Source organism: Microcebus murinus, chromosome X (assembly GCF_040939455.1).
Source record: "Microcebus murinus isolate Inina chromosome X, M.murinus_Inina_mat1.0, whole genome shotgun sequence".
NCBI classification, from domain to species: domain Eukaryota; kingdom Metazoa; phylum Chordata; class Mammalia; order Primates; family Cheirogaleidae; genus Microcebus; species Microcebus murinus.
Genome location: NC_134136.1, coordinates 56,239,426 through 56,254,447, shown reverse-complemented (window position 1 = coordinate 56,254,447; position 15,022 = coordinate 56,239,426). Strand labels below are relative to the sequence as shown.

Here is a 15,022-nt window from a genome sequence, read left to right as displayed (position 1 = left end):
TCAACATGTGTAAGATGGTGCAGGTTAGGAAAAAAATAGTCCATAATTGTACAATTATCAGTGTGAGCCTAGAACTGATTCCAAGGAGTTGTTGCAGACTATTCCCTGAAGGCACCAGTCCAGTGAGCTACTGCAGCCAAAAAGATAAAAAAATGTAGAGTGCCAAAAACAAAACAGCTACGGTAGCCTAGGTTATTACAAAAAAACTTGGTAATAATGTGTCTGTGCCTCAAATGTTCTGTGAAGGTCTTAGCATATTAAGAAAGGTGCAATAGCCGGGCGCGGTGGCTCACGCCTGTAATCCTAGCACTCTGGGAGGCTGAGGCGGGTGGATCGCTCAAGGTTAGGAGTTCGAAACCAGCCTGAGCAAGAGCGAGACCCCGTCTCTACTATAAATAGAAAGAAATTAATTGGACAACTAAAAATATATAGAAAAAATTAGCGGGGCATGATGGCGCATGCCTGTAGTCCCAGCTACTCGGAGGCTGAGGCAGAAGGATTGCTTGAGCCCAGGAGTTTGAGGTTGCTGTGAGCTAGGCTGATTCCATGGCACTCACTCTAGCCTGGGCAACAGAATGAGACTCTGTCTCAAAAAAATAAATAAATAAATAAAAAATAAATGAAGGTTCTTTTCTGAGAAAACGCCAAATGGCGGATGATGCCCGTGCAGCGGGAGGGCATGGAGGCCCCAGGGGCCCTGGAATGGGAGGCCGTGGTGGCTTCCATGGAGTCAGCAGCGGCATTCGTGGCCAAGGTCACAGCCGTGAGCAGGGCCAGAGCCAAGGCCGCGGAGCTCTCAGAGGCAAGGCCGAGGACAAGGAGTGGATGCCTGTCACCAAGATGGGCTGCCTAGTTAAGGACATGAAGATCAAATCCCTGGAGGAGATTGATCATTGACTTTTTCCTGGGGCTATCTCTCAAAGATGAGGTTTTGAAGATTATGCAAGTGCAAAAGCAGACCTGCGCTGGCCAGCGGACCAAGTTCAAGGTGTTTGTTGCCATCGGGGTCTACAGTGGTCACGTTGGTCTAGGTGTTAAGTGCTCCAAGGAGGTAGCTACTGCCATCTGAGGGGCCATCATTTTGGCCAAGCTCTCCGTTGTCTCCGTGAGGAGAGACTACTGGTGGAACAAGATGGGCAAGCCCCACACTGTTCCTTGCAAGGTGACAGGCCGCTGCGGCTCTTTGCTGGTGCGTCTCATCCCTGCCCCTAGAGGAACTGGCATCCTCTCAGCCCCTGTGCCCAAGAAGCTGCTGCTGATGGCTGGTATTAATGACTGCTATACCTCAGCCAGAGGCTGCACTGCCACCCTGGGCAACTTCGCAAAGGCCACCTTTGATGCCATCTCCAAGACCTATAGCTATCTGACTCCTGACCTCTGGAAAGAGACAGTATTCACCAAGTCTACATACCAGGAATTCACCGACCATCTTGTCAAGACCCACACCAGAGTCTCTGTGCAGAGGACCAGGCTCCAGCCGTGGCTACAATGTAGCATTTTTATATGAGAAAAATTAAGTAAAATTAAGCCTGTTTTTTTTAAAAAAAAAAAAAAAAGAAACGAAGGCCAAGGGGAAATACTGTAGATCTGTGAAACAGTAAAACATCTCAAATTCTGAATTCCTAAGTATGGAACACTCTTTAAAGCTTCAAAAAGGCAGCTTTAAGATGAGTTAAAGGAAGATAGTGAATAGCAAAAGTGGGAAACCTGTCATTTCCCAAATGTGGCATGGGATAAAAGCATGAATAAATTTAAGAAAGTTTAGATCCTTGTATGGATATGGGCTATGGAGAATAGCTTCTTCACGACAAATAACAGCTGTTTGGGTTAATCCTGCTTTCTCATAATTGTCCCCAGATGCTCTAGCAGTGACAGATTAGTTTGGCATTCCTCTTGTTACACTTACTAAGTTCTTTGGTTGGCATGAGAGTGCAGTGTCATCGAGAGTATGTGCTACCATGTCATTCCTTACTGTCCCTTGAGAGAACACTCTCTTCTTTTTTCTTCCTTAGGAGTGATTTGGGTCCTGATGTTGGCTATGAAGCTATTGGTCTTGTGGACAGTAGTTTGCCCACAGTTGGTGTTTTTGCAAAAGCAACTGCACAAGACAACCCAAAATCTGCCACGGAACAGTCAGGTAGGGAAACCCAACCACTTCTCTTGGAAGAGTATTGAGAAGCAATGGTCCAGATTCTCCTGAACAAGGGGTTTCTGTACTAACCAGAGGGAGCTGTCAGTGAAAGCCTCTCTTCATGTTGTACTTTAAAAGAAACCAAACCCCAAGTCCTCCCTCTTTAGTGGTCTGAGATCTGGCAAAAATTCAGGTATCCTGGTCAAAGCATAGACTCAAATATTGTGGGTATCCATCCTAGACAGTGGATAGTGGCTGGCTCAACAACTCTGTTGTTTAGCTCATCTCTAGTGGATAGGGAGGTCAATGTGATGAAGAAAACAAGAAACTGGAACTTTTTAGGTTTGGGTTTTGTTTTTTTTCTTTCTTCGTTTTTTGTTTGCTTTTGCTTCATGCTAATCTCAAGAACCAGACCTGAGAATCTTAACAAGACCTGCTATCCTCCATGGGCCCTGGGCAGTGGAGAACTAGGCTGAGTATTTCTTCAGCTGCCTCTAATTCCATTCGTCAGATCTTAATGCCAGGTTTTCTTTAGATGGGAGGCATCTCTCTTGGAATGGGCTTCTCTCCCACACACGTCTCTTTCATTAACTCCTAAGCCTTATCCTGTGACCTTGGCTCAAGTTATTTAACCTCTGTGTCCTTTTGCCAGAGGTGTTTGTTTCAAGGGCAAGTTGCTCTTTAAGAAGGAGAAAGCAAGACATTATATGGATATGAGGGTCCTTTCTCTGTATAATTTGGGCATATTCCATACTCCTTAATTCTGATCTCTCGTGGTAAGTGGATTCAAGACACTGCTCTGTCCACTGGGCAGTAGTATTACTTGAAGGCTGCTTGTAGAAGACAAAGTGCACCCTTTCCATGCTGCCTTTCCCCTGTTCTTCCTTCTCTAGGAGGAAACACCTCCACTATGGGTTTTCCATGTGGAAGTGCCTTCTGCTTTGACTAGTGTCTCTCTAGGAGCACTGTCCAATAGAACTTTCTGCTGTGATGGAAATGTTCTCTCTCTAGTCTGTCCAGTACATTAACCACTAGCCACATGTAGCTATTGAACGCTTGAAATGTGGTGAGTACAAATGAGGAACTGAATTTTACATTTTACTTAATTTGAAATAATGTTAATTTAAACAGCTCTATGTAGCTAGTGGCTACTGTACTGGACCATGCAGCTCTAGAATGTTTCTCAGAGGATAAGATCAAGTCTTCTGCAGTTTGAAGAAATTCAGATACCAGGAAATATCCATAGCATAAATTCAAATGAGATAGTAAGGGAGGGAAGTTTGGGGTCAGACCCATCCAATGCCAGAAGCTGGTAAGGAAGAACTTTTCCTTGGTTTTGTCAGTGCAGAGGGGCTGGAGAGAGCCAGGGCTTACTAAGGGGGCATAGAAAAACAAATCATCTAGAAGGAGCTTGAAGCAGGTCTTGAAAGACACTTGCCTTCTAGAATTTCCTAAACTCATAATTGAAGTTTTGATTTTGTATGTTTGTTTGTTTGTTTTGGGGGCTGGCCACAGGGACTGGTATCCGATCAGAGAGTGAGACAGAATCCGAGGCCTCAGAAATTGCTATTCCTGCCAGTACTCCTGCAATTCCACAGGCCCCTGTCCAAGGGGAGGACTACGGCAAAGGTGTCATCTTCTACCTCAGGGACAAAGTGGTCGTGGGGATCGTGCTATGGAACATCTTTAACAGAATGCCAATAGCAAGGAAGGTAGGTACTTGTCAGAACTCTTAGGGGGAGATGGAAAGTGTGGGTCAGAAAATGTTCCTGTGACTTCATCAGGTGCCCTGAGATGCATTCTCCACCCAGGTCAAATTGTGCCTGAGCAGAACAAAGATATAGCCTTGGCTCAGGAACATTCTTTTTCACTTAGGACTTGGCTGGGTGGCCTGGGAGTTGGCAGGCTACTCATTTTGGGTTAGTAGAAAGCTGTTCCCACATCTCCCTCCCAGTATGATGCAGAGATTGACCCTGGCAGCCCCATTGTGCGGACCTGGCCTGAGGGCACATGGAGTGAGTTAGGGGCCTATTGTTACTCTCTCTCTCAGATCATTAAGGACGGTGAGCAACATGAAGATCTCAATGAAGTAGCCAAACTATTCAACATTCATGAAGACTGAAGCCCCACCGTGGAATAGGCAAGCACGTCACCATCCCTGATAGCTGGCTAGATGGGTAAAGAAGCATTTTTTATTCGGCAAACTGTGCGAATGAGTGTAAATGATCGAGCAAATCCTTTGCGAATATTTTCAACCATGTGGGCAAATTCTTAATGTTCACATCACGAAATAAAATCTGATTCTTCTAAATTAAATTCTGTTCTCTTTCAAAGGGGGCGGATGGGCGAAGGAGAAAAGCTATGCATATTAGAGAGCAAGCAAATTGTAACAGCTACCAAGAGCATAATTTTTCTCAGCCATGTATTCCCTACTCCACATTCTAAACTCATTTCCCAAGGAGTGAACTCTTCTCACCCGTCCAGACCTCTCTGAATGTACCTGCTGTGACCTTTGCCCACAATGCTGGACTCATCTCCTCTCCTCGTGGGAAGGTCACTATCTTTATGGAGACTTTCTTGACCCTTCCAAGCCTGATCCTTGTTTCTATGTCTCCCTGCTAGCCCATGGCTTCCTGGAGGCAGGAATCATGGCATAGAGGTCTAGCTCATGGTTATATCTCCAGAGCTTAGCACTGGGTCTGGCTCATAGTTGGTGCTTAATCACGGCTGAATGAGTTAACAAACATACAGGATAGACTCAGTTTTATCTGGAACAACCCCTGTCCCGGAACTGAATTCTGCAGAGGACAGAATGATGTTAACTGCAAATAGAGGAGTTCAGAGACAGGATGCTTTGCAGCTAAATCTGGAGCCATTTCCTTGAGTGATCATGATCTTTTGTTTCCTCTGCCTGCTGTCCCCCATACTATAAATCTGCCCTCTCTTAACTCCTTGTCTCTAAAATATGCTTATAGGCATGCCTCCCTTTACAGATGATTTCCTAGGAACACAACTGAGGATTTCGTAAGTCAACTCATTTTTGGCATTTTAAATTACTTTAAAAAAATCAAATCTTATTTCAGTTAAGAGGAAATTTTTACTACTTTCAAAAGTCCTATTATGAATCTTTCTGTTTATAAAGAGAAAATTATTACCAGTCTGGATTTTTTTTTTTAATATTGGGCTTGGTTAAAGGTAGTTACAGCTTCAACCAAATCCCTTGTGAACACTAGGAGAACAGGGCAAATCTCCACTATAAGAATTAGAGGTACCAGAACAGGTTCTTACTATACAGATATAGGTTTAGTGGAATACGATCTTCTGCATGACATATCCAAATCCATATGTAGATCCTCTTAGTGTATCCAGGGCATAAAAAGAATCCATATGTAGAAAACTCTAGTATCCTGTGAGATAGAAGTTATTAGACAGCAATAATTGGTGCTTACAAAGATGGAGGTAGCATATTCTGTGATCCTAAAATGTTTCACAAAAAGACCAAATTGTGATTTGTCTTGTTTTAGTGTTATGTGCAATTTAGTCTAGCTCTTTGATAGTGATTATCCTTGTATGGTATGTGAGTATAATTCAGTTAATTAAAATTAAATGATCTGTTTGTGTAATCAACATTCGTTGAGTACCTACTGTGACCCAGGTAGATGCCAGAATAGGAAGATGGATAAAACATGGCTACTGCTTTTAAGGACCTCCTGGTGTCAGTGAGGAATGCAGACACATGGGTGCAGAAGTATAATACAGTGAGCTATGTCCATAGAAGGACACACAAAGTACTGTGGACATGCCAAGAATAGGGAGATAAACGAGAGCAGCCATTTAACACTATTGCTGCTAGGTCACTGCCCAAAGCACCACTTGGTCAATGTTCCCTCCCTAAGAATGTACAGTGACTCCCTGTCACCAACCACATTAAGTCCAAAGTCTTCCACAGCAGTCTATGATCACAGCCCACTCTGCCTATCCAGTCCCCTTTCCTGTGACTTTTAATGCACACACATCTGGTTTATTGTCACCTTTAAACTTGTGTTCATGCTCTTCACATCTGGAACACCATCCCTCTTCCCTTTTACCTATCCAAATCCTGCTTCATCTTTCAAGGCCCAGATCAAGTGGTGGTGTGGTACCAGTAAGACTAGTGCCCATGCATAAATTCTCATCTCTGAACTCCAGTTGAACTTACTATTTCTGAATATAATTGTTCTTTAAGTCATTTAAAAAGGATTTAAGCTATCCCAGCACAGAGACTGTGTTTTTGTCCTCAGCATAGGAACTACATGCCACACCCCCCAAAAAAACCCTGATGAAGTGCTGAACAATCCATTGGTTGATTGGTTGAATGACGCCTGGTAACAGGGCTGACTGTAAAAATGAGCCTCTGTCTTGTAGCCTCTGATCTCCGTAATTCAAGTTATTTATGAGAGGACGTTCAGACCCTCATCACCCACTGCCACAACTTGCCACCTAACCCAGGATGCGTTTAATCTGCCCAAGCTCCCAGGGATCACAGGATCTGATTTCTAACTCCACAGACGAGCAGTGCCAGTTGAGGTTTGGCCCTTGGTGGCTGGTCTGTGATTAGCTGGGCCACACCACAGTGCAGTGCGGGGCTGGTCAGGCCCTGGGCAGAAGAGTCAGGCTTTGCCAAAGTAGCAAGTGTCTGGAGCCCACCCACTTGAGTCAGCCCTGCTCTCCTTTGCCATTTTACAAATGATATCAGATGGTCCTTGGCACCACTTAGTGATGGTCCTAGACTTTGCCTGGCTACCTATAAGGCACAACAGGAGATGTCCCAGTATTTTAAGGCTGGAGAAATGGAACTGAGGGAAGAAAATTTTATTGGAAAGGGGTTAGATGAAGCCTCAGTAAAGGATGAGGTCAACATTTATGATTTTTTTTGTTCTAATCAACAGGGCCTGTTTTGGAGACAAGAGGCTTAAAACAGAAAGGGATGGGGGTGGGGATCCACAGTGACCTACTGCAGGCTGCTTCCTTGAAGGAAAATCAGCAGCTTCTCAAGAGACCCATTTATACAAAGGAACTCTCCCCTCCCTTCCACCACTACCCCTTCCCTTTCCCGCTCCTCTCAAGTTTGGCTTGGCTGCTGCGATATCCCGTCTGTACGTCCTTCCCTGACTCCACCTAAAGCTGGGCACCCCTGCTGCCTTGGAGATCGTTGGGACTCAATCCCAGTGCCTTGCTTTCTGGGCAGAGGGGAAGTCCTGCTGGGCCCAGAGGTGAAGTAGGACTGCCTCTGGCCTCTTTCCCATCTTATCAGGGAATTTCTGGCGGGCACAGACACACGTACACAAAACCACACACAGATACACACAGCCCAAGCCAGTGATGACGTTCTCCTGCCTGGCTGGTTCTACAGATGGGTGTGACTAGGTCAGAGTACAGGGAGGGTCTAAATATTTAGATACTGAACTGCCAAACCCTTGTTGGAAACCAGGGATCATCTCAAAATGAACATTTGGAGAAAGAAAAGCAGCTCCTGATATCTTGAAGCTGGCCTGGTACTGTTGGAAGGCCTTGGTGTGGCTACCAACTGGCCTAGCACTCACAGCTAGGTCTGGGTGTTCTGTTGAACATAAATTCACAGGACATCGGCATCGTGCAAGGCCACTCTGTCACCATGGTGAGTTGAGACAAAAACAAGACTACTCCATAATCATGTGAACATAGACAAAAGCATGAACATTGCCCAAACCTCAAAAATAACCAAACACCCCATCCTGGCTAGTCTGAATGACTACTCTTCCTTACCAATTGCAGCTTCACGCCTGTAATCCTAGCACTCTGGGAGGCCAAGGCGGGAGGATTGCCTGAGGTCAGGAGTTCAAAACCAGCCTGAGAAGGAGTGAGACCCCGTCTCTAAATAGAAAGAAATTAATTGGCCAACTAATATATATATAGAAAAAATTAGCCGGGCATGGTGGCGCATGCCTGTAGTCCCAGCTACTTGGGAGGCTGAGGCAGTAGGATTGCTTGAGCCCAGGAGTTTGAGGTTGCTGTGAGCTAGGCTGACGCCATGGCACTCACTCTAGTCTGGGCAGCAAAGCGAGACTCTGTCTCAAAAATAAATAAATAAATAAAAAAGAAGATACCCAATCCAATCACAGAATTACCCCTGCTTTCTGGCAGTAGCCAATCCAGAGAAAAGCCTGGCTTCCTTAAACCCTCCCTCAAGTCCCCTGTACTTTCTAGAACCCTTTTCCTGAGACACCCCATGGTTCCCCATAGGGTACCTTCTTTGCTGCAATAAGCAATGAACCCAATTTGTTCAATCACAAAAGTGTTCCTGGTGGTCTTTGGCTGGAGGGCATTGACAATTTGGACAAAAATAACCCATATCTCTTCTGGAGGTCCATTACCAGGCAGAGACAACAGTCAATGTTAACTTAATCCTGTCTGTACTTTCCTGCAGACCTTACCTGGTCCCAGTGGAGCTTCTGAGGTCTGTGTCTCAGTTGGGGAAGGCCCAGGAGTTGTTTCATGTCGCCAGACAGAGGTACCCAGCTTCCTAGGCAGGTTCCCGCTTAGAATGTCTTGGCATTTGCAGTGCAACACAGAGATGTTTCTCAGGGAGCACCTAATATCGGTGTTGAATTTATAAATACATATACACATACCGAATGTATTAATTTCCATAACATTGTCTACCAAACTTTCTGAGCAACTACTGCATGCCATGGTACTGTGGTAAGCCCTGGAGACAGGAGGATGAGTACTATATAGTCCCTTCAATGGCTTTATAACCTAGTGGTATCCACAAGCAAGTCAAGAGGGACTCTCAGCACAACCTAAGTGCTGGGAGTACAATGTGTGAGTTCCGATTGGAACTTCATTGCTTCTCTGATTGTGTTATTATCCTGCTTCTATCTAATCTAGGCTTTTCTCTCACTGACCAAACCATGGTCCTCCCCCTATTCAGTGGTTGTATCTTCTCTGTCATTACTAGGAACAAAACATGGAGAGTACGATGCTTAATGGAGGATGGAGCTGGCATTCCTTTTGCCCAGAGAGATTACCCATCTCCCTCTTCACTTTTCCTCGGGCCTTTCATTCTCCCTCTTTCCTCTCAGAGTTTCTGCAGTCTTCCCCTCTTGTTTTCTTTTTCCCTGTGTTTCTTCCTCAGGTTCCAGGAGGTGCTCCCGGCCCACATTTTCCCTCCTAAAGCAGTGGAGCACAGTGGAAAGAACACTCTTCTGAATTTCAGTCTCAGTTCTGCCACTCACTACCCAGATGGCCTTGGGTGGCTACTTTTCTAGGTCTCAGCTTCCTCATCCATCAAATATGAGGAATAGACTAGATAATCTTTCCACATTCAGCCTTAATCTGCTATGTATGGAACAGTCTCTTGGTGCTTGCACAAGATTTTCGTCATCTGCCCATGGCCTTGCTTGCCGTTTATCTCTAAGGTCTAGAACAGATGCTAATGGAACCCAATGCCCTTGACGACCGTCTGCCCACCATGCCTCTGCTGTCTCTTTGGCCAACTAGATTTACAGGTAAGTTGAGGGTTTTTTTGTGTGTTTGTTTTTGTTTTGTTGTTTTTATTTTGAATTTATGGCTTAGGAGTCTTCCTTGATCTAACAAGTTACATCTGGACCTAAGACCCCTAGAAACTGCACCTTGCCTTATTTCCTCACCATGGAAAGTTTGACAGCTTCAAAACTGGGCTCCATGAAACATGGCATCGTTCAGCCCCTAAGCTAAAGTTTGCCTTCAAACCCAAAATCTCCCCCAGGAAAGCTTAACAGTGAGACTATTCTCAACCATGATCCCAGCACATACATTCTTACCCAGCCATTTAATAGCTCCCAATCCCCAACAAACACCCTGCAGAGCTGGTGGTGAACAGCAACCATAACCCAGGGAAGCTCTCAACTTGATGCCAAAATAGCAGCTCAGAAAACCTCCTCATGCTATATAAACCCCAAGACCAGCCCTTACACCCTCCTTGTTCTTAGTCCATGGTCATTTCCACATTGACCATGGCCTTGGCAAAGCTGTGCCCTGAAGTGCAGTGACAAGTGAGCCAGGAAGTTTGCAAACTTTAGCACTCAGCTCTTATCATACAAAAGGAAATTGCACATAGGGAAAAAATGATAATCCAGTACCATGATTTGCTGGGTAGGAAAGGATGTGTAAGGACCATGCTCCTCTGGAAGGGAAGGAGAGCTTCAGGTGTTTCAGAGCCTAGCACAGCTCCTCCAGCTTGAAGCCTTCCTTGGCCTGGGCCTGAGGCCCTCAGCCACTTTATTGAAACTAATATTCCAAGTAACCCAGCAGAGGAGTGATGAGACAAGCCAATTCACTCATCCTTCCACTGTCCTCAAACTAGTGGCACAGCGTGTGGGGTGAAAACTGGGAATCCCTGGCCTCAAAGTCACCACCACCCAACTTGAACTGGTCCACAGCCAAGTTCCAGGATGAGGGGTCACAGTGACCTCTCAGGTAATCAGTTTGATTTCATGCAGGGGTCCAGGACAGATCAAGGCTCCGGGCACTCCACATTTGTGCCTTTGGTGGTACAAGCCATTCCAAGTCCCACCTGAAGCAAACCTGCGTGCTCACCTGTTCATTGGAACAGGAAGTTCCATAAAGAGACCTCAGCTTCCAGGTGAACTCCCCAAGCAGTTCACTTGAGGAAAGAAGGGGATCCCCAGAGGCCCTCCCTTCCACATACTCCCTGGATGAGGTGGCTAATTACAAAAGGATACCTTAGTGAGAGCTTTGCCCAATGTTGCAAACATGCCGTTCCCTCCTGGGAATTCCCTGTGCACCCCAGAATGGCATAGGTGGCCAGGTTGGACAGAAGCTGAGAGGTCTCCACGGGGCCCTCCACCTCCCTCCCGGGGTCCCCCCACCAAATCCTTCCCTGGAAGCCCAGAGCCGCTCTAGTTCGCCTGAAGGGACTAGAGGAAGGGGGAGGAGGAGGGAGCAGGAAAGAAGGGATCGAGAGGAAGTTTCAAGGGGTGTGCGGGGGAGCAGGGAGGGTTCTCATTCTCATGAGTCAGCGGATTGGGCACTGTGACTTCACAGCTTCCCGAGAAGAGGCGCCGGGGGCAGGAGGCCTCTCAGAGTGCAGCAGCCGGAGTGGGAGGTCGGAGCACCGGCTGCCTGCGCTGCGCAGGGCTCAGGGCTGGGGCGGCGAGAGGAGGCAGCGCGCCAGCCGGCAAAGCTCCCGGCAGAGGAGCGGACCTCTCCTCCTCCTACTCCTCCTCTTACTCCGGGGACTCCAGTTCCCGCCGCCGCCGTCGCGGTCGCCGCTGCCACAGCCCGAGACGCCGCGCGCTTCCGCCTGTAGGTGGCGCTGTAGAGGCGCTCTGGCGCCGCGATAGCGGGGCGAGGGCGCTGAGCCCACCAGAATCCGGGGTTTGGAAGGCACGCGAGCGGAGAAAGGGGGTGGCCAGGGAAAGGCGAGGCGGGTCGCCACAGCCCCCGCTGCCCCTTGGGCAGGTCCTCGCACTCGAGAGAAGGCCGCGCTCCCACCCGAGTGGCGGGAGAGCAGTCCAGCTGCGCGAGCGCCCCGGGCCGGGGGCGGGCTCTTGCGCGCTTCTTCCAAGTCCCTCGGGCCGCCCCCGAGGCCCCGCAGAGCTCGGGCGGCTCTTCGCTTCGGCAAAGGGATTGCGGTTTCGGGGCGGTCTTTGCTTTCCTGGGATGGCTCTCTTGACCCGGGGGCAGTAGAATGGAAACTTTGAGTCGCGTCTCAGGCGTCTTGGCGGTGGGTTTCCCTGAACAGCGGACTCCCTAGCTCGGCTCCCTTGAGACCGAGAATGCATCTCCAGCACGGGGATACAGACTGTGGTCAGGGCTCGGCCTAGATGAGGGCTAGAGGCCCAGCCTGCGTCACGGTTAGAGGTTCTGCGCTTGTGGATCCGGTCTTCTGCAGCTATGTAAGAAAAAAAGTTAAGAGGCTTATCTGGGGGCTCAAACCTGCAACCTTGGTCTTCGTAGCTAGAGCTTTGTGTCCTAACTACTTGCAGGCTCTGAGCTCTAAAAGACATGATGCTGCGTTGGACCCCCTCATGGTGGTTCATGGTTATGTGGTGGTTTAGTTAACATATTGAGAATATCAGGGCACAAAAATAACCTGTGGCCAGACACCTTTGAGCTGGGAGGGGGAGTTTTGGGGGGCTCCAGCCTCACCATTTCCAGAGGCTAGAGTGGCCCCTTCTGTGATACGATTTTACATACAAAATACATGCGAAGAGCGTGTCCCCCTTTTCTGTGCCAAAAAATAAACGCTGTACCCTGTACTAGCGCTCTGGGTGCCTCTTCTCCCCTGTCGATTCATCCAGCTCTCCTGCTTTCAGGGTGTCTAATGTCATCTGAGAAAGTTATCTAAAGATTTTCCATAAGGAAGAAGAAAGGGGGGGGGACTCAAAGGATCCTAAACGTTCCCAGGTTTCACTGTGTGCCAGGAGAAATACCGTCTGTCTCCTGCCCAGACCTCAGAGCCTGGGCCTCCTTCCTACAGGGCGGTGCCCAGCTATTCCTGGAAACCCCCTCCTTTCTACCAGCCCCCTCCCCAAGGTGTCTCCTCCCAAAGCACGACTGAGGAAAAGGATCAAATTGGCACAGCTTGACGTCCCCCCAACTCCCTCTCTATGTCCCCAATCTGACCCGAAGTCGTCAGCCTGCATCCTCCCTTGATGCCATAACGCTGGTTTCTTCTCCCAGAGCAGGGCCTGGGCTGTGAGCTCTCCCTCCAGCCTGGCCCTGTGCCCCACTAGGTGACCCGGAGAGGATCCGATATACTAATTTGTGTTAATGTGATAATGAGCGCTAATGGGGTCACGTGCTAACCACAGCCGAGTTCTAGCCCAGCTTCACTGCCTCAGCCCCGAGTCCAGGCTGCAGGGATGGGAATTTCAGGCTGACTAATCTCCACAGCCGGCTGGAGGGGGCGGGGTAGTGGGAGGAACCGAAGCCCCGGGACCATCCCAGGGTGCTGGTGCCTTTGAGCTGCTGCTGCCTCGGTTTCAGTTTCATCCTTGGCTGACATGTTCCTCTGACGAGTGGAATTGCTTTGGTTTCCCTCCAGCCCCTCTCCCCTCCCCTGCTAGCCTCCCTCAGTCAGCCCTTCACTTTGTGAGGGGAGAGATGGGAAGATAATTTGGCAGCGATGAGGAAAAAATGTACACGTAGACACCCTCAGACTCACAGGCTCATACTGAAGACACACACATGCACACACCCTCCACAGACACACTCGCATGCACGAGGGGACCTGACACATCTAAGACTCAAGCCCCCCAACACACACACACACACACACGCACACCCCGACCATGGTTACACCCTCACATCTGTTTGACCCACACAGACACACACACACATAGGCAGGCAAGGCCCAAACAGAGACCATCTCACACAGAGACGCACACGCACACACACACTCTCACACACGGGCCAGCAGCAGCAGCCGAGTTGGATGGCTTCCTCAAAAGAGGGCTGGAAAGTTTGTTTGCTGCCAGCGAAGGGGCCTAGACATTCCGTGAAATGACTCATACTGCACCTTTATAGACATTAAATGTTGTATTTTTCTGCATTTGACAACAACAACAACCACCCTCCAGCCCTGACACGGGGGCAGGGTGGGGAAACTGAGGAGTGGCTGCATTCCCATAGGGCCTGTGCTATGCCTCTGTCTGTGGCAAAACCTCCATGTGTTGCTATCCTGGTCCATCTGCACCCAGATGTGGGAAGATCAGCCCAGACCAGGGCCTCCCCAGCTTCACTCTGAGGACACATCAGAGGTCAAAGAGGTGACACAAGAGAGGCAGGAGGCCAGAAGACGTTGAGGGCTGAGGGGTTAACTTTGGCTCCACTGGATAATGACCCCTCTGGATGCTATACTGCCTCTGAACCGCACCCAAGGCATGTGCCTACCTCTCTGCCCTGGTCCCAGGGTCTTTTGTGGGCTGAGCCTTGGCTCTAAGATAGGGGCTAGGGACCAGTGGGATTAGAGACTTCAGGGGCTTTGACCTCATTTGCTGAACTCTGCCGGAAGCCACTTCCTTTTTTTTTTCCAAATAACTTCAGGCTTTCATCTCTCTGCCTCCCCCAACCCCCCAAATCTTCCACCATCCCAGAGGGCCCTCCTAAAGGGCTCTGAATCTGTTTCCCAAACAGCAGGCCCACTCCTCAGCTGTGCATGTGACGGACAGCCACTCCCTGCAGCCACCGCCCAGGGTTGACATGGTGAGCACACACTCAGGGCTGGCAGCACCTCCTGTGTCAGCCGGCAGTCATCTGCCTCCAGGCAGACCCCCTGAGCTGCTTCCAGCTCGCCAAGAAGTGAAAGCCAGCAGTCTTCTGAAGTTTCATAGTGGCTCTCATGGTGCCAGAGCCTGTCTCATCAAGGCCCTGGAGGGAAAATGCATAACTCTCCTTTTTAATGATTGTATACCATGCCAAGTGGGCTGGGGGGACCAAGTGGCTTTCCAAGATCTCCGGTCAGGCATGCTCCCCAGCCAAGGAAAGTGGCTGGCCAGATGAAAGTCATGATCTAGGGAAATAGCTACCAACTCCATTCTCCCATCTGCACGTCCGTGCCTTAGCCTGGGTAAACCTGTACCCCCAGTACAGCCAAGGCAACAGACCACCATTTGGGAAGGGGAAGGAAAACTTTGGCGTAACCTAGCCCAAGAAATTCAATTTTACAGCTACTCAACAAACTTCTTATTTATTTTTATTTTTTTAGAGACACAGTTACACTCTGTCATCTAGACTGGAGTGCAGTGGTGCCATCATAGCTCACCGCAGGCTCAAACTCCTGGGCTCAAGTGATCCTCCCTCCTCAGCCTCCCAAAGTGCTAGGTGATCCTCCTTCCTCAGCCTCCCAAAGTGCTAGGATTACAG

General features: G+C 48.6%; 1 protein-coding gene and 1 pseudogene across 2 annotated transcripts in view; both read left to right on the top strand.

The window, feature by feature from the left end:
• The window catches only part of AIFM1 (apoptosis inducing factor mitochondria associated 1), a 34,335-nt gene extending 29,888 nt beyond the window's left edge, over positions 1 to 4,447 (top strand). For both annotated transcript variants that reach the window (XM_012750402.2, XM_012750403.2), the window contains exons 14-16: positions 2,013 to 2,137; positions 3,647 to 3,843; positions 4,182 to 4,447. In XM_012750402.2, coding sequence (XP_012605856.1) covers positions 2,013 to 2,137; positions 3,647 to 3,843; positions 4,182 to 4,253 — 394 coding nt within the window. In that variant the 3' untranslated portion in view covers positions 4,254 to 4,447. The remainder of the gene's footprint in view (positions 1 to 2,012; positions 2,138 to 3,646; positions 3,844 to 4,181) is intronic.
• On the top strand, positions 498 to 2,006 carry LOC105863393 (small ribosomal subunit protein uS5 pseudogene; annotated as a pseudogene).
• Positions 4,448 to 15,022: the final 10,575 nt, after the last annotated feature.